Genomic DNA, 20,306 nt, shown 5'->3' with positions numbered 1-20,306 from the left:
GTCTACTTCATGCTTTTGGGTTGGGGCTTTTTGCTCTTATTTTTCAGCCTCTTTCCGTTTTAGCTTTGCTATGATAAACTCAATTGTGTGCTTGCTAGACAGTTTTAGTTTTGAGGTTGCTAAGAGTGAACTTCCTATAAAATTACCTTGAGAATTGATGCCCTGCATACAGTGTCTCAGTTCAGAACTGTGTCAATATAGCCTATAGCTGCATGCAAGATTTTTTCATTGTTCTTAGCTACATCATCCATTCATTGCTCAAGAACAGGACAAATTGAATCGGGGTTCTCGGTTTTACTTGCCTCGTCAAAGTTTTCTTAGAATCCAAACGTTCAACTTCAACCATCTTGTTCTAGGTTCTACGGCATAAGTTGTGTTTTTGCGGATCTTACTTAACTCGGACTTAAAATTAGATCTTGCATTATGGAGATAAAGACTTTTTCTCATGTAATTCGGCCATAATGATCTCGAAAAGCTGATTTCTCTTTTAAATTAACTTCTAAACTGAGTTAGGGTTATACCTAACCCAAGTAACGAAGACCTGATGATCAGGTCGCTGAAGAGCAGGAAACAGGTCACCAAGTAGCCTATTTCTCGGCAAGAGAAATTATTGAAAAGGGGAGGAGATTTAGGCGAGACTAACAGGGAGATAGTCAATGGAGAGCCCGGAATTTGACACATGACAGAACAAGAACGCCATGGGAAGGGCTCACGTCGAAACGAAAAACAAAACAGACGGGATTAAGAGGTCGGGTTACCGACGCACAACGAAGCAGCAAACGAAAAGGCAGAAACGAAACGCAGGATAAAGAGACTGAAAACAAAAAGCACGTAAGGACGGATACGGCGGGCAAGCGACGCACGACGGAACGACAAACGAAATGGACTGAACGGAATTGCCTAGTAAACAACGCACGAAGCGGTGAGAAAAATTGCAAAATGAACTGGAATGTCGAGCGAGACACGTTCAATACGCAACAGGAAGACGGGAAAGAATGTGGAAAACCGAGCAAGCAACGAGCGGTGAGGCGGGGAACAACTATGCTACCAGACGGCAGCAACAATTGCAACCAAACAAACTAGTCGTAACTACAAAACAAATTTCATTCACGCCCTAGCAAAACCCAGACCAGTCAACCAATCATCATACAAACATTTTTAAACAAACTCCAGCAAAAGCTGAATAAACTGTGTATTTGAGACTCGTTTTGGTATTCATTATCTAATTTTTTGCTGCATCGCAATAGAGCTCTTTTTTGCTCCATGCGAAAGAAAATTAACGAATTAACTGAAGAAGAGCATAGCACAAAAAGAAAAAAAAATCCATCGTTTTTATAATTTCAAAGTAATTATTCTAAATCGCAGATTAATACCGAGGGCCATTAAAAAAATACTAGTATTGAAGTCGGAGAAAACTACATATTTTCACAGAGTCATTTCTAAAAAGTTAAAATTCGTAAATATTAATTGATTACGCACATTTTTCTGAGTTCTTCTTTCTTTTTATTATCCTTATTGTCAATTAATAAGTGCAAGGAGGATTTATGTTCTAAGGAGGGCAATTTGGTAGTGTTCGTGACTACCCCAGAATCACACACGCAAAAGCTGATTAAAAAAAATTAAAATCTTACAAAAACAGGTTTTTTTTTAAATTTTATTCGTTATCTTCTGTTGAAAAAAAGACAACTCAAAAATACGAGCCAACACCAACGCGGATCAACTAAAGGAGATAAAATTGCGGGAAAATAAATTCGTTACAGGAACAATTTAATGAACTGCAAGAGCAACTACATGTTCTAAAGGGCAAAAACACTTGCTAAAAAAATGTGGATAGAAAAACTTGAAACTGAATAAAAAATATAGCAAAACCGATTTCGTTCTCAAGAGCAATACAATAGAAAAGACACGTTGGAGCTTTAGTCCACCCTTTAAACCGCAAAGACACGTAATCAACCATTTGATGCGCAACGAAGCAACAAAGTACTTCTCGACACCCTCGGATTCTTTGAAAACATCTCAGAATCAGACAACTTGAGAAGAGAATAAAAACTTGCCGTATACTCCCTGGGACTGGAATTGATTATGTCTTGCCATCAGTTATGATCAAATGCATTTCTTTTGGCGATTTCAACAAATTTTACAAGTCACGTAAATTATTAAAGAAATGGAAAAACGAGAAAAACGACCGACACATTTTCCAAAAATTTCCAAAAATTGATGCTGAATTGAAAAACAAAGCTGACAAACAAGGTTTCATAACTTCAAGAAACAACTGCAAAGTTTCTGTTCTGTTATCGAAGGCCAACAACACGATCAGTTATCATCGTATCAATTATACGGGTGATCTTGCAACGGTTGCAAATGCTATCAAACGTAAAAATGCCAGTAAAAAACGCAAATCTGAAAAAGACAACGATGGAAAATCAATTTGTTCTCCAGACATAAAGCGAGTCAACCAACAGTAAACTAGAGCAGTGATCCAAAAACAAAATCATGAGTGTGTACTTATTTGTAGAGACCACTTCGAAAAATGTTTGTTTTGTGTTTGTAATAAACTAAGTTACTAAAAATAAGGTGCGACTTGACAAAATAACAATATACAGATTTTAACAGACGAGAAATCTCGAGCCATTGCTATCTATATAAAGGCTGTTTACATGAAACCTAAAGCTCTTGTAAACGATTCCTTGATTGCGCTCGAAAACCATCTTAGTGCTTTCTACTTAAAACCAGATGACATAAAGAATCTATCTGGCGACGTTAACCTTGATTACAGCAGGGAATCATGCGGAAAAACTAAGCTTCATTACAGTCGCAGCTGTTTTGGATTGCAATGTTTGAACTCAATTAAACCAACGAGAGAAACTGAGCAGAATAGTTCAGTTATTGATGTCGTCTACTCTAACAAAGAAACTAAATAGAGGTTTTGGAGATATTAACTACTGACCATTATACTCTAACGGTAACGAGAGTTGCAGTCGGAACACAAGAAGATAGAAAAGCAATCCGATATCGAAACTGAAATTTGCTGTAAAACCGCTTCAAACGAAAAATTGAAATTTTAAACGCTTACTCAGCTGCAAAAGTCCAAAAAAAGAACTGAAACGAAAGATATACACCGATGCGTTGAACGCTTTAACATTAAAAATCAGACTAATGGATACAGTAGAACTAAAAAACAAAAAAACAAAAGATAAAAATTATTTTGGGAAAAACCAATCACCACATTCTTTGCAACAAACAACGAGTTCTTCAACACAAAGTCTCATTAATCAAAACATAAGCTCCCTAAGAAAAAGTTTTGTTGAGCTGCAAATTCTAATAAATTCGTAGAATTCGCAGCCATCTTTTCTTTGCTGGACTGAAACTTGGTTATCGGACAATCATACGAATCAACTGTTTAAAGTTGACGAATATTATGAAACGTTAACATGCAGCCGTTAACAGATAAGGAATGATGTCGCTATTAACTCAAAGAAGGGAGTAATGATGGAAATGCACGAAAAACACAAAAAAACAATATACAGATTTTAAAAGACAAGAAATCTCGAGCCATTGCTATCTATATAAAGGCTGTTTACATGAAACCTAAAGCTCTTGTAAACGATTCCTTGATTGCGCTCGAAAACCATCTTAGTGCTTTCTACTTAAAACCAGATGACATATAGAATCTATCTGGCGACGTTAACCTTGATTGCAGCAGGGAATCATGCGGAAAACTTAAGCTTCAAAGCAGTCGCAGCTGTTTTGGATTGCAATGTTTGAACTCAAATAAACCAACGAGAGAAACTGAGCAGAATAGTTCAGTTATTGATGTCGTCTACTGTAACAAAAAAACTAAATAGAGGTTTTGGAGACGTTAACTACTGACCATTATACTCTAACGGTAACGAGAATTGCAGTCGGAACACAAGAAGATAGAAAAGCAATCCGATATCGAAACTGAAATTTGCTGTAAAACCGCTTCAAAAGAAAAACTGAAATTTTAAACGCTTACTCAGCTGCAAAAGTCCAAAAAAGGAACTGAAACGAAAGATATACACCGACGCCTTGAACGCTTTAACATAAAAATTCAGGACAAAGTAAAAAAATTTATGTCACAAAAAGTTATAACACCAGTAGAAAAGAATAATAAAAGAAAAATACAAAATTGAGAGTTTTGTGGAAAATTGGTAGCGTTATTGCGCTGTAAAAATACGGCCAAGGAAAATTGTATTGTTATTGTTTCTTTTGGATTGTCGTCCAAAAGAAACAATTACATTTTCGAACACTAACTGCTGCCGAAAGAAAGTAAAATAGTAATTTTTTTCAAACATTTAATCTTTTAATCGGGAAAGAATCTGGATCAAAGCAAATTTGACTGTCAAGCAGTGTCATGAGTTTAATCAGTTTTTTATTTCTGTCGCAGAGAAATTGAACGGAAAATGTAATGGCAAATGCAATCTTAACAGAAATGTGCAAGTGTGCTGTTCAATGTATCTTCCAATTAAATGTTGCTAATGATGAGGTTGAAAAAATTGTATTGATCCTGATAACAAAATGCACAAGTGATTGTTTTGAGATTGTTTTGTGATTGTTTTGTGATTGTTTTTGAAACACAGTTTTTACTTTTTTTTGGATTTTAAGCACACTGACATTTCTCAAAAACAAAACATTGAAATCACAAACATTCCGAGACTGCTTGAAGAGGGCGGTTGTTGTCCCAATTTTTCAGATCTAGAAATGTTTCTGAAGCTAATAATTACTTACCCATTTCAGTATTACCTGCCATATCAAAAGTATTCAAAAAGATTATCTACATGAGAATGGCCAGTCGCCTCAAACATACAAATCAGCTGCACAACAGTCAATTTAATTTTCGATCGAAACTAGGCGCCATAGATGCCTTGATATAAATTGTAGACCCAATCAGATACAATTTGAACCAAACAGCAACTTCAACACATTCAATCTTTCAGGACTTAAGAAAGCTTTTGATACAGTACACCCTTGAATTCTCGTAGACAGGTTGTGGAGAACGGGATTCCGTGGACTTGTCAATACCTTTCTAAAAAATTTTCAAATAAACAGATGACAAAAAACACGTTGCGGAGATACTGAATCCTCATTTTAACATTTAAGATTAGGTTACTTCAAGGCTCAATTTTGTGACCATTACTGCTTATCTTGTATGTAAACGATCTTCCGGAGGCTACAACAAACCTAGCAATGACCCTTTACGCCGATGACACAGCTTTGATACAACTCAGTCAAACAGATGTTAGTCAGCTTGTCTTAGGCATGAAACAAACCAATGATTGGTGGGTCAGAAATAAGTAAACCTTGAACTTCGATAAAACTTTTTTATTCAGTTCTTAAAAAAGGGTGAAAACAAGAGCAATCAAATAAGAATTGAAAAAAAATCACATTAAAAACAAAAAATTGGTGGGGTATGCTGGAACCCTGATTGAAGAGCAACTAGATTATAAAGATCACATTCAGTATTTGATTCATAAAATGGATGTTTTTGTACTACATTCTATAAGCTGACTTTTGTCTTACGTAAGATTCAAATATTTTTTGCTTATAAAACTTATGTGCAACCGATCTTACAGTATGGAGTTTTAATCTTTGGTACAACTGCAAAGAGTGACATCAAGAAACTAAATAACAAATTCATACATCCAGTGAGAATTATGTACGGGAAACGTAAATGTGAGTCAATTGAGGACTTTAGAATTGCAGCAAAAATGTATAAGATAGAAAAGTTACATTTATATTAGCTATTGAAATTAGTTTTTAAAAAAGAAAGGGAGTTATTGGGAGCAGGAAAAAAAGCATTTTTGAGAATGAATGATTTAAACAAAATCAAACTACAGAGAATATGCACAAAACACTTAAATTTTTTATATGAAGGACCAATTAACAGTACAATCATTTCAACAAGAGCAAGAATACTGTTGTTAAAAATACTAAAAATTCAACCTCGTTTAACTAAAGAAATTGCAAAATTGTCTATAATTGGTCGTAAAGATTTTTCTAATCGGTACCGTGATTGCGTTATATTAGGCAGTGCTGATTTGCTAGAATGTTTCTACTACTGAGCTTTTTTTCTCTTTATATTTTTCCGAACCAATTAATTGAAATGTACCAAGACGCTAAATTTTCTGCTTCATGAGGCACCACGTGACGAGGCAACACTGACTTTTGGTGTTCTCTCGGTTCAGTATGTGTGTATCCAAAAAGTGTAAAAATATTTACATTTTTTGTTTGTCTGTTCCGGAAGTAATTTATTATCATTATTTTTATTAATTGACTACAAATTTCCAAAATTAAACAATTTGACATAATGTTCTCTGTTATCTCGTTTTTTTTCCAGATCAGATGTTAACTTCTGCCTTATGACCCAATTTGACCAACTTTTTAAGCATTCCTGAAATTGGACCAAAGCACTTTAATAACGATTTTGTTTGTAAATTATATTTGGAGTGGTTAAGTGTAACCGTAAGGGGGTACTAGATTGCAGTCTAGATAATAATTTTATGATGAATTTACTGCGAAAGATAATGAGCGCATGGTTCTCTCTTACAGCATGGTTCTATCTTTCGTTCTTATCCAGGCCAGTTGATTTCTCTGCACAAAGTGACGTCACTCATCTTTGATGATGTCAATCTGTCATCTCTCGGCAATAGATATTGGTCATTTCCCGACTGGTTGAAAAACTCCTCTTTTAAGAGATGTAAATATGAACTGAAAAAGATCAATGTGGCTGCAAGCAAATGAGCTCCGCTTAGTAGAGTCGTAGTACAAATTAATCCATCCGCTTGTGGGAAGTTTTCTCGCAGTTAGCGTCAAATGTTACCCAGGTTTAGGTGCGCGACCCTAGACCGCTCTGATCAGACCATTGTTTATAAACGAACTCGCGCTCAAAACTCCCGGTCTTCTGCAATGTTGAGAGCTTTTGAGAGAAAATTTGGGTATATTGCGGCGTCTCTGTGTGCACTCACTGTCCCTTGCACAGATATTCTGAAATGGATAACCGGTTTTTCAAAGCAACATATGACCCATAACAATTCGGTTGAAAGTGCCCCGTATTCATAATTGGGTTGGATGGATCATTAAAATAAAGCTGACAAGGCAGACTTTCGTACGATATCTTTGCGAATGAATAAGCAACCTTCAATTATGTAGTACGTATGGTATTCAGCAGCAACCTATAAGCAGCAGTAGCATGGTGATAGCAATAAGTGTTTTAGACGTCAAAGTATTTTTCGATGCTCTTTTACTGTTTTTTTTGTCTGATATTATTGACTTCAACCTCGGTTTATAATCGGCCAACCATCGTCTGGAAAACCTGTTAAGCCGAAAACCCCCTTAATCGGTACATATCGTAGTTATAATTACATAAAATTAGTTTGAACGAATTTTTTCTGACATTTCTACCTATATTAGACGCAATTCTATACGCATTTTAAATACTTCAATCTGATTGGTTAATATTCCTGCTTGCGTTTATTCAGTTAGCAAGATACAAAGATACAATTTGTCAAGATATCGTGAATGTCTGGTATCAAAACGGTCTATGTGTAAAGGTTTCCGAACGCTTTTTAAATGTTGATGGCGAAACTATAAAGTGAGACAAAAGGCTATTGAAATATTTGGATGAGAGTACTTTGCTTGTGCGTCAACTCTCAGAACGCGCAGTTTCAAGGATCATGATCTCAATTCCTTGGTGATGTCAGGAGAACCAATTAAAATTCACAGTTGTAAAAAAAACAACAAAAACTTTTGCTCTTTCAATTTCATTTTCGACGAAAACAAAGTACTCTCACAACTGAGCAAGTGAAATAAGGAAAAAATTAGATGCAATTTTTAAAAGCAATTGAAGCGTATTTTTTTGTGTAAATGCAGCAAGTGGACGAAAAAACTTTTTACTTGTTGAAATTGTTTTTTGGTTTTGACAAGGGCTCAAAAACAACAAAATTCCTAAAACTGGGAATCAAAGCAAAAAAACGTCGTCTCTTCAAAATAATCTCGATCAGACATGAATGCAAACTCAAAAAAGTATGAAAAATATGTCAAGTTGGGTTTTACAAAGCAACAAGGAGGCTCAGTAAAGTCCGTTCGAACAATATTCTGATCACACTCATCTACGTTTTTACTTAATAGTCCGTCAAATGAGGAAGAGATAGGAAACTAATTCACATATCGTTCAACAAACAACTAAGTGAAAAAAGTGCTGGATTAGAGGGTCGAGGAGAATTGCCATTAATGAGAGTACTAGACAAGACGTAAAAAGTACTAACAAATAAAAATAATAGCAAACGTTATTTACGACCAAAACTCGATGTCTATAATTAAAAAAAACACTTAATAGCAAAATGTATAGGGAAACAGATTAAAACTGAACTTTGAAAACAATCAACTTCAAATTGAATTAAAACAAATACTTATCGACTGGGATTGTTAAAAAGGTCAACTTATTTATATTTCATAGGAAGCAATCGGGACCTGTCATTATCCATAATATATCGACAACTACAATTTGAACAGCAAAACCAAAAGAAAGTAAAACAAAATAAACAAAAAGGCCTTGTTGCAACCGCTAAAACCATAGGCTATTTAAAAAAAACAATAAATATCTTCCGTTGAGCACTTTTACAACAGCAATTGGCAAATGCAATAGTTTACAATATGACAAGGAAACAAAAAAAACTCAGAACTGGGCAAATACCCAAAAAACACTTTTCTGCTTATGAAAATGAGTAGTGCCATAGCAAAGAAACCATTAGTTGAGATTGAAATCTTTACAGAAGTTGCATGACGAAACAGAAGATGATCTTGATACATTAAAAGGAATTGTGAGTTGTCAATAGAGAGACCAATCTACAGAAGTGACAGAAATAAGATAAAAGTCAGAAATCTGAAAAATCCACTGATTTTTTTAGAATAAATATTTTCAACAATTCAAAAAATTCATAAACTTCCAAAAGAAAACCAGAATACCTTGTAGCCACTCAGAAAACCAGTTGTTGTTGTTATTAACTTGACTGAATAATAAAACGTCAAAAAACAACAAAAAAGCATAGAACTCAAAAAATTGACAAATATTTATCGGAACCACAGTGTTGAATCCATTAAAACTATAAATCAAAAACTAACAAAAAATTTTATGTTTATAAAAAATGAGATTTTTTGCTTTGGTCACCCTTGATTCTAATGAATCTTTTTTGTAAACGTCTTTGTTAAAAAGACAACAAAAAGAACCATAATTTTCGAACCGTATCAAAAACTCGCAGTAATCTTATGAAAACTTAGTTGCAGGTTTAAAGACATCAGCTGAAAATTATTATCGATACCAGAAATACATGGAGCGACAACAAGTTATTGAACCCTGTCAGTAATGAGTATAAGTTGCTTGCTGACGACAATGAGTAATTAATTGAAAGTCATTAAACTTTTCTAGCTGTAGAATGAAATCAATAATTACATTTAATCAACCATTCTTAGAAGCTTTTATGGCTTTTGATTTTCAAGAAGATGCCGTATGAAAAAAAAGAATGGCAACTATATGTAAAATAATAAAGAAATATATAATTTGCGAGAGGACGGTTTTGCTGCCGTTTAAACTGAAAACTATTTAATTAAATCCTTAAACAGGCTCCTTTACAGCTCCTTTCATTGCCAATTGAAGCTGTCCATACTGCAATAGTTTGAATAGGAAACAAAAAACAACCTGAAATATTGGCAAATACAAAAAAACGCAAACATTTTATGATATCTTGTAGTAAGAAATCCGAGATACCATTGATTATAAGTAAAATCATTAAAAAAGTGTTCTCAAATTCACTTGAAATAATTTTTGTTTTGTGTGTTTTGAGACTCAGCTAGATGTGGACAGAAAAAAGACTAAAAATTTAGCAAAATTTTGATCTTAACTGACATTTTTTTCTAAAAAAAACAAATAGAATAAAAGTAATAAAAGGCAATAGATACCAACTGAAAGCAATTTATAGGTTCACCTAAAGCTCCTAAAAACCAATTGAATTTTTGATAAATAACAGAAAGAGTCATGAGGCAGCAGACAGAATGGCAAATATTGGCAAAACAAAAGAAAGCGGTAAAATTTATCGAAAGCACATATTCAAAGCCACAAATTACGAGCTTTCTCCGGAAACGTATTGTTTATTATCAGGCCTAATTATGCTATAAATAGGGGTTGTCATTAATATGCGGAAATATTGTGAAAAAGACCAAGCCCAATTAAAATCCCAATAAATTTTGTTTGTAAGTATCCAAGATGAGTCCAAACGCAGCCCTAATTTTCTGCGCGTCCAACAAAATCAAATTTTTTCTTCCATTTATTTGAAAATTAGTCCAAATAGCTACTGAAATACCTACCAAATTAACCAAAAAAAAATCACCAGAAGTTTAGTCTCTATTTACCGCATATTTAAACAAAGTGGCAGAAAAATGCGTATTTGGTGCCATTTCTGATTGAAAAAGACCGAAATTAGAAAAAAGGAAAACTTTTTAACACAAAAATTAAGATAAAACTAATCTGCAAACTTCCTATATCTCTAACGGTAAAATAAACAATATTGTTGCCAACAATTTTAACAAACTTTTAGCAAAATTGACAAAAATTAGGTCAAGAAAAACGGAAACTCTGATTAAAAGCAACGCAATTACGACTCCTTCACAAAAGTTAAAACCTCGATAACTCCTCGAAAAAATCAAAATCAAAAAAATCTTTTTTATTCAATATTCTACTGTGGATGGACTTGCCAATGATACCAGTCTCAATTCTCAACGATCAAAATATCGATCAGCCAATATTGCCTGAACAGAAAAAAAACATTTGAGTATATAGATCCTCCCCGCACAAGTGGGACGGAACAAAATAAGCGTTATAAAGTCCGCTTGTTTTAATAATATCCACTGTCATCTTTACCGATGATCAGGGATGTGCCCGTCAATCTCACCGTCTTTGAGAAACTTACTTTAATTGGTGTGTCCATACAAAAAAGTAATCGTTTTAAACTAATAATTTTAACCGTAATGCTTTCACCGCATCATTTTCTCGCGAACAAACAAATTGGAATAAAAGTTTCTAATACAACTCCTACTATTCTTTAATAGTGTAAAAGGGTACGGTTTTCCACTAACAGATCAAAAATTTGAATTCACTTGTTGAGAGCCTGTTGGTTCTCAATGATCATGGCATTCTGGTTGAGTTTAAACAATGCCCCCCGATTTCTAACACGCATTGCGGAACGTCAATGTTGTTTACTTTTCATACCAATAGTGCTATTGTTCCCGTTTGTTTGTGAGGGGAGAAGAAAACGAAGACAAATTTTTGAGGGCAACAATACATCCCAGCTTTTGGCTGCTACATTTTAATGATTTATCAGAGTTTGATAGCTCATGATGAAATTTGTTCCAAGATCTTTGCCACGTAAGACTTTTAACGCTTACACCAAATAATTTTTATAGCTATTCACAATACCATCATGAAGATATCACTAATGTTGTATCAAACTTTGTATCTTTTCATTGACTAATTTGGTTATCGGCCAGAGTGCCAGAGCAAAAAGAAGAGAACCTAATGGGTGCTATGCCTTGCTTTACTCTGTATTTACTAGCTATAAATGCAGTTTCAAAAAACAGATTAGGTTGCTTTGAAGTAACAAAAACTGGATCCGGCTGTATCAAAATGAACCTACTAAAGTAAATTTGATTAATAAAAACTAACTTCTGTTAAAGAGTAGACGTAATTTAAAGTTATGTAAACAATACTCGCGAGTTTTATTACTCACTGAACAATATCTGCCCCTAAAAATTTTGAAAAACTGAACTCAAAATTTTTTCTATGATATAATTGATGAAAAGTATTAAAACTCAAGCGTAAGGTGTGCAGTTTTAACGCGCAATTATTTGCTATGTAACTACCACAACTTCCGTAATTCGAACATATAATTTGAATTGACGCATATTTCACAAAAACATGATTTTAAACGTAAAAACTCATAATACCGTTAGGTGTGCGCATATGGGAAAAATTGAGTTGAACTATAGTTCCTCGTCGGGATCAGAACGTGTTTTAATTGAATATTTAAATATGCTTGCACCAAAGGGAGGAAATAACCCGACAAATCTCTCCTACTCTGTTTTTCACTAAACTTTGTAGGATTAAAATACGCTCTGAAAAACCTACCTTTTTTCTCTTACTGAAACAGCAAAACAACAGTGAATGAATTGAGCAATTTCTCTATTTGTTAGAACCGTAGAGTAAAAAAATTCTTCTATTTTTGTTTTTTTTTTAAATCTCGTAAGTCAGCTTATCAACCTCTCTTAACGTTTTTCTTTAATTATCGCTTCTTCTATCAACTTAGAGTACCCATACCGAACTCCAAGCACGATTCAGTACTGGGCACCTATAAAAGCAAGCCTTTCTAATAAAATCAGAACTGAAGCATTTCAAATTCATTTTTTTGTCGAATCAGACTTAAATAGCTCTTGGCAAGTGATTCTCAACACTAAGCTAACATTCCAACAAAATTTGAGTGAAATTTTGAATTCCAGGAAGTTTTGTAAAGTACCATGAGTTTTGCATTTTTTTGTTGGCCAATTTCCTGGGGTGCTAAAAAATGATGATAGGGCATACCAAATATGTTTCGTGTAATTTACATGATACTTCAAAAAATTTTTACATAAAATCACACGAATTTTCGTTGGTTGGCATATGATGTTTGTGCTAATTCACATGAGTTTTCTTTTTATTAACACACGAGATTTTTTACATGAGTGGTTTTGCAAAAGAACTCAGATGAGGTTTCATGTGAAACAAATGAAATTTTGATGCCCTACACGAAAAATTCTTGTAGATTGAAAATTCAAGTAATAGCCAGATTTATCGAGTGTCACTTTTTTCCCGAAAAGTCTTGTGACGACACACTTTTTTCCATGTGATCTCACACGAATGAGTTTAAGAGTGCATTAAGTTAGCACCCCGGGGGGTCTAATTGGCTCAAATTGGTCCAATTTGAGGGTATTTCAGGTGATGTGGGCCGTTTTGTAGCCATTTCAGCCACCTTTTGGCCAGATTTTCACAAACTTTTCAATTTCAGATAGATGAAATGCCTGAACTTGAAAGGAGTCAGAATGAAATTCATGGTGAATTGGCTATTGTATCTGTTTTTGACGTTTTTGGTCTTTTTGACGTTTTCTCGGCTATTTTTGAAGATTTTTCTGCTTGTTTTGACGTTTTTGGCAACTTTTTTTGGCTTTTTTACGTTTTATTGGCTATTTTTGACAATTTTTTGGCTATTTTTAACGTTTTTGACTTTTTCCCGACTGCTTCTGACGTCTGATTTCGCTCAATTATGACTTTTTTATGGACTACTTTTGACGTTTCTGCGGACTATTTTGGGACTATGTTTGAGTTTAAAAAAATCAGAATTGGGTCCAGTCTGGCAAATGAAAAATCAGAATTGGCCCATTCTAGCAAAAAATCAGAATATGCGAAAGTCTGACCATTGTAAAATCAGTATGAACTCACGTCTGGCAAATAAAAATAGTGATATGATTCAGTACTGACGACGAATTGCATTTAGTAGTGCCCAGTACTGGTTCATACTTGGAGTTCGGTACGGGTACTTTGATTTTGCCGCTGTTTAAATTCATTCTTATCAAGTCTATTCATTCCTTATCAAATTACGTAAATACATAGGAGCTCCGAGTCTGTGTCCACGTTTTTCCACTAGATGCGTTGTACACACTCGTGTTTAACTTCTTTTGCATTAAAAAAGCAGCCCAAGTTCACTTTTCATGTCAGAAAACGCTTAAATGTTTCGAATCTTGAATTTGTTTTAAATTTATTAAATTTCGTCTCATAATTACTTCCATTTCATGGCTTAACTCGTAGGCAACCAATTTTATGTCATTTAAATATAGTTCGTTGAAAATATAAATGAATTATTCTGTCTTTACATTCCTTTGCAGTTGTGCTAAGGGTAATAAAGTTTTTTTTAATGTAAATAGTCAAGGTATGCTCTCAGATATATTTGATTATCATTGTCTAGTTTATAATTTTTGGTGAACTAGTTGGAGTAATCGTTGTTGAGGAATGCCTCCCACATGATGTAAGCAGCCATGGGTTTGTACTCTGGAACAGTGTGGCCAGCCCCCCTCACTGTCGTGAATTGGAAGTTGTCCCCGAAGCTCTTCCACCAGCCACCGATTTGGTTATCAGGCGTGAACCAGGGCTGAAACAGATCCATGTTTCATACAGAATCAATTACCAGACTTCTGATATCCTGATGTATCTAATACAGTTAAACTTTATTTTAAAAAAGATTGAATTATTAATTACTTGTAGTTATTGGCTAATACCTAGTTGTTTTTCCCTAAATCTTTTGCTTCAGAACATGCAGCAACAATACAAAAATTTAAAATTCAGTTGAATGTAACAGGCAATAACTTACTCTACGAAGTGTCAATTCACTCTAATTGAACCTAGGGTTTACCATATAAAGCCGATTTCTGTACTGTTGTGTCTCTTGAGTGAGCGTAGGGCATGAATATAGTATTCTGGTATCAACCTTTTTTGCTATATTTTTTAGGCTAATAGGCAAAATTGACAGTTTTCGCAGAAAATTAGATGCAGCTGACCATCAGCTCAACACTTACCAGATCTGAAAAATGCACTTCGACAAAGAGAATAAAGATTGCAAAAAAATTAACTGAAATCTTATTCAGAATTTAGACAAACTATAATAGCAGTTTATTTGATCAACTGACACCCGGTAGAGTATGTTCCTCTATTCATTTAAATTTTGCTGCAGATTTTAAAGACAAATCAAGATGTTGGGACAAATTTTTGCGAGCAACAAATCTATTATCCATTGAGCAAAAATAGACAACAGCCGAAATTCTGACAACGGAAGTTCTGCAAATGCTGAAAATTGAATGTTTGACAGTAGTCAGGCAACGTATCTTGAATGCCGTTCATGGCCAAGCGGAGCTCAAGTTAAGCCAGCATATAGGCGCCAACATCTTGAAAACTCTTGATCGCAGAATTACTTGAAACATAGCTTTCCTCACAATCAATTAACGAGAGTCAAGTTCAATATATACAAGGCTGTTTTATCTGTTTTATGGGGATACCCCATCTTGGTTCGCCAATTTTATTTATCTTCACAACTATTGAATCTTGGTATGAAAAGGTTTCTCCCCAATGCTAAAATTAAACAGTGCAAGTGCTATAAAGATGTAAGTATGGCTAATTGATGGTCAATGAGCGGGAGCAGTTGATTCTGTCAAATCCATTTTTGGGTTTGCAAATAAGAGTGACACTGACCAATTCAAAAGGCTTTTTATTCTGACATAGCAATAGAGTTCTGATAAAATGCCTCAAAAACAATTAGTGAGTGCTTCAAAATCATTACTCTCGACTCTCCGAAAATGAAGGGGCGCAACCATAGTCGAGGATTCCGCTCAAGTACCGCTCAAAAGTGCAATAGGGCCGGTATGACTGGAATTTGACCGGAATGAGCGGAATCGTAGAAATCAGATGGAAGAAATGAGCGGAATTTGAGAAAAAATGCATGAGTTGAGCGGAATTTGACAAGAACAGAAAATTTAAGCAATGTACGGATGAAAAAATGATTATTTAGCATATTATTTTCAAAATTCAAGCGTATTCGTTTTCGCATAGGACAAGATAGGTTTCTAGGCTCCATAGTTTTCTAGGCTCTATAAGATAGGTTTTTAGGCTCTACAATATAGCTATCTATAAATATAGCTATCTATAAACACTATAAACTTTTCTTGGCATCCATATCCAAGTCATATGTGGAGTTTATGGTGACTTTGCAACCATATAGCTGGCCATGGTAAAAATCGACTTCGCTCAAATTGCTCTTAAAACATCCATGCATTGCATTCTGAGTGGAGAAAAACTCATCAAGACAATGGAAAAAATGAAGTTCAGGGTGTCTTTGGAAGAATATCCAAGACCATACACAATTATGGTGCCATGTAAGAAATCACTGGATCATAGAAAAACTATAGAACTGATCTGGAGCCTATTCTCAAAACAAAACAGGAGAAACGCAAAATGTGAATGTATGCATACATAGCGCATCCACAAATAGCAAAAAAAAACATTACATCGAATGAATTAAAGTATCAATGAAACCTGCTGTTTTTTCAGTTTTATCATTTTAGTACAGCTAATGCAATAATTTCATAGCCCCATGCTCATTTTAGTCACACGTTAGTGAAAACAACAAAAAGATGGAAATATGGATTTTCTATGATCCATCGATGGAAAGTTAGGTTTTATGAAATTACACTAACCCATCGATGAATCTAGAAGTTACTATGAAATAACAATGATCCATCGATGAGATGCACTGGGACTCCAACCCGGTAGGCACTTTAAGGGTTAAATGGAAACTACTTGAACTTTTCGAAATTTTTACTTAACGAAAACCTTAAAGCTAATTTAACCTTCTTTTACAGTGAATCAATATATCTCTAAAAACTTCTCCTGAAAAGAATTAATCGCCATTCTACCTTGTAAAGCGTGGTTGCTCTGTATCCCAGATTCTTCACGAAGTATTCATCCCCAATGAAGTTGCAAGCTCCGTCGACATCACCATTATAAACCAGACCCTGTACTCCCCCGCTGATCAAAGTCGTGAACTGTGTCACCATATCATCGTAGATCCTGCCGTAAGGCAAATCGGCACAAATAGCCCATTCGGGTAAACCCGATTTGATGTGAAGAGCTGTTTTGACGTCGTCTCTGTTGAGCCAGTTGGTAGCACCTACTGAGTCAACGCAGGGAACATCCACCCCGCTCTCGATTAGGGTTCTGGAGAGTTTGTGCAGCCCCATGTTGCTGAAAGGAGCCATCAACGTCTCTTTGGCCAAGCGGGCTTTGATTTTGTCTCCTGAAGAATATTTTAGAGTTTTGGGCGAACTTGTTAAGGCTCTTGTACCAAACTGCTTAATATCACAAGACGGTAAACGTGAAGTAACTGGAAGTCAAAATAAGCCGACGTAAAAGCAACAGTCGGTATTCCAGAGCAAAAAATAAACAAAACAAGTCTGTGTCATTTTCAAGAATCCTGACAGGCCTCTATTAATGGCCAGGCTTCCGTGGGATGTAATCCGGAAACTGCAGGCCAGTTATGACGGCAAAATTGCCAAGCGCTCACCGGCGCGCCCTTAATAATTTATAGTACCGCTATCTCTCTTATAGCTTACTTGCTCTTAGAAAAACTTTCAGCTTACTTGATCTCAGAGTTCGACTTGCTTGTCGATTGGTTTTCCTCGCCACTACCAACCGGAATGAACGTCAAGTCTTAATCAGTACTGATTCAGAAAAATTGCGTGTCTTGGATCAGTACTGTATCAGAGCTCTGATCATGTCATTTTTTAGACTGGGCACGTTTCAAGCCAAGTCCTAAGTCTTGACAAGTCTTGATTCAAGTCTTGGCCAAGACTTGACAAGTCTTGGGTCAAGTACGGAACAGAATTTTTTTTGTTCGTTTGCTTTCATTAAGTAACGAAAGAAAAAGGCAGCCATTGACAATGGCTTGTCTTTAAAACTCTCCAAAGTGAAAAAAGAAGCACAAGAAAAAGCGAGCACTTCAACAAGTTTGAAATGAAAGATTGAAAAAATTCTGATATCGCTCAAAGATACAAATCAAGGCCACTCTTTTCTACCCAATGAAAAAAGTGTGGTTGCGGAGTGAATAATTGGGATATTATTTACTAGTCTATGCGCAAATCAAAAGTAGCTTGATCAGATTGACAAATTTCTCGTGAAAAATTTTCAGGCATTTAAGCCAGTTCTGAAACTCATTAATTATAAATATTTTCTTCTCAAAACTGTCGTGCTTATTAACTTCGCGATAACCAAAACTTGTCAGGTCTTGGTCAAGACTTGACTCGAGGCTTCGGATGTCTTGGTCAACACTTGACTTTGACTTAACAAGTTTTAAGAAAGTCTTGGCATGTTGCTTCCACAAGTCTCCAGACTTTAAAAAAGACGTAAAAAGTACTGATTTATAAACAAAAGACATGTTTTTCACCGGAGAAGTACTGATCAAGACTTGAACCTCTTTCCGGGAACTTCAAATTCTGTGCAACATCAAATTCTGTGCTTACATGAAATATTAACTTTTATGGATGACAATTACGAGTAGAGTAAAAATTTGCTTAGGTCATTTAGCAGCAAAAAGATAGGGAAAAAAGTTGTCTCTAAACATTGTGGACGCATGTCATTAGACTATTGGTTTCTGACGTCCATCATTAATTTTAGTCGTCCCATCGGCTTCGTTTCAATCCATCAATTAATCGATACATCAGAACAAAGTTTTCTGATTTGCATCTACTGAACACTTTTGACCGAGACTCTTAAGGAGACTTTTAATTGGAATGGTTTTTTCCTGAATCTCCAAAATATTGAGAAATTTATGTTTATGTTTGTTTTTGTTATAATCTTTAAACAAGCAGGCTCTGTAATATGCTCTCTGACATAATGTTTTGACTCCACTTTGTCGCAGTCTTGGCTTAATTATCTCAATCAATTGAACAATAACAAGGAAACTTTTAGAAAAAGTGATTAGTTAATGCTTCACGGAATCGCTTTCGTAATATAAAGCTTTCACTGATAATAATGAATTCTATGCTAAGTAAGTCTTCAAGAAAAGAAAAGCAAATGTATTCTGTAAAAATTTAAATTTGCTAGACTACGGAAAACGATATTTTGAACTTGACTGAGGTCATTATTTCAAGTCAACTAGGAGCACTGCAAATTCAGATAAAAGGACAAGTTGACAATTACAATCCTGGGAGCCAATAATTAGAAAACAAAATAACAGTTTTCAAATTTATTTTACAGCTCATACCTACCAATCTTAGAAAGCTATTATTATTTATTGTTTCCACAAGGTGACAACTGCAACAAGATATGCAGCAAGGGAAGTGAATAAAAAATAGGCACGATTAAAAAACAATTGTCAAAATCAAACAATATCTCCTAATCGACAACTTTGGCTAGAAAATAGAGGTCTCATAACTGGAGTCAAGATACCAGATAACAAAAAAAACGACAATTACAGGCAAGACTATCAGCATAATAAAGCTGTTATTTTTACAAGTATAACTAATATTTTTGCGTTACTAGAATATCTTACTGTAAGTGTCACCATGCTGCAAGACTAAAAGACAAGCCAGCTGAAAGGACAGCTGAGAAGGCAAACATTGAATTTCAATTAGTTTTTTCGATAATAGATAATCTTAAAGCCATGAGTACCATGAAAGAACAAATGTCTTCTTTTAGGACTTCATAGAAACATCGCGAATCTTTTCATTAACGACGCTTAGTTCTAAGAGTGCAAGAAAATTAGGAAACAAAATCGGACAAGAACTAGAATGACAAGTACCCGTGAATTGCAAAAACTCCAATGATTTAGGTCATTTCTAATAGTGTCAGAGTTAATTGTGAGCTATTAAACCCTTTAACATATTACTGACGCCCCACTGGAACACTCATTAGTCCTGCCCCCATTACTGAGCCTTTGTGACAACCGATCTATAAGAGCCAAATTCATGCAACGCTCAACAATTGCCTAATATTTTTTGAAAACATTTACAACAGAAACAATAAATAGATTTTTAGGAGATCATTTTGGATGGTGAAAAATTATAACACAGCCAACAATATTCGCACTATATCGGCATATATACGCAATTATTCAGAACGCCCATACTAATTCAGTCAAAAATATCTAAAAATTGAACTAAAATGGCACTTAAAATGGATGAAATCACGGTAAAAAATCTCGCCGAATTTTGAACCTTAAAAACTCCATATAAGAGAAACAAACCAATCAAATTTTGACAAAAACCAAGAAACAAAACAAGTCTCAGCCATTAAATTATAGATATACCAAAATTTTCAGACTGAATCTAATTTCTCAAGCAAAATAGGTTGCAACCTGACAAAAAATGCAGTTGAGAATATAGTTTCTCCCCCTTCTCAACCTCCGCCTTACCAAAAAAGTGGGGTCAGAAAACTAAGTAGGGTTCGTATGATACGTTACCCAAGATCAAATCATCACAAGGCAAGGTCTATCACCACATATTATATCGAAACTTGCAATCAAATATCAGCTTTTCAAGAACAGCGGGCAAAATATTATTACTATGCTAGTCAAATAAACCTGATCTTTTCCATTTGTGCCCACCAAGTACGTTATGCTCCCCCCAGTTACACAGCATGTGTCCTAACCTAGTAAATCATCATG

At 34.9% G+C, this 20,306-nt stretch overlaps 1 protein-coding gene across 1 annotated transcript in view; it reads right to left on the bottom strand.

The window, feature by feature from the left end:
- Positions 1 to 13,823: 13,823 nt before the first annotated feature.
- LOC142336318 (lysosomal protective protein-like) overlaps positions 13,824 to 20,306 on the bottom strand; it is a 30,976-nt gene continuing 24,493 nt past the window's right edge. Inside the window, exons 7-8 of the mRNA XM_075385062.1 lie at positions 16,561 to 16,940; positions 13,824 to 14,246 (exon numbers count right to left, since the gene is read on the bottom strand). Coding sequence (XP_075241177.1) covers positions 14,082 to 14,246; positions 16,561 to 16,940 — 545 coding nt within the window. The 3' untranslated portion in view covers positions 13,824 to 14,081. The remainder of the gene's footprint in view (positions 14,247 to 16,560; positions 16,941 to 20,306) is intronic.

Source organism: Convolutriloba macropyga, chromosome 3 (assembly GCF_964194025.1).
Source record: "Convolutriloba macropyga chromosome 3, txConMacr16.3, whole genome shotgun sequence".
NCBI lineage: Eukaryota > Metazoa > Xenacoelomorpha > Acoela > Convolutidae > Convolutriloba > Convolutriloba macropyga.
Note: the sequence above shows the minus strand (reverse complement) of the source record. Positions and strands in the feature narration are given on the sequence as shown.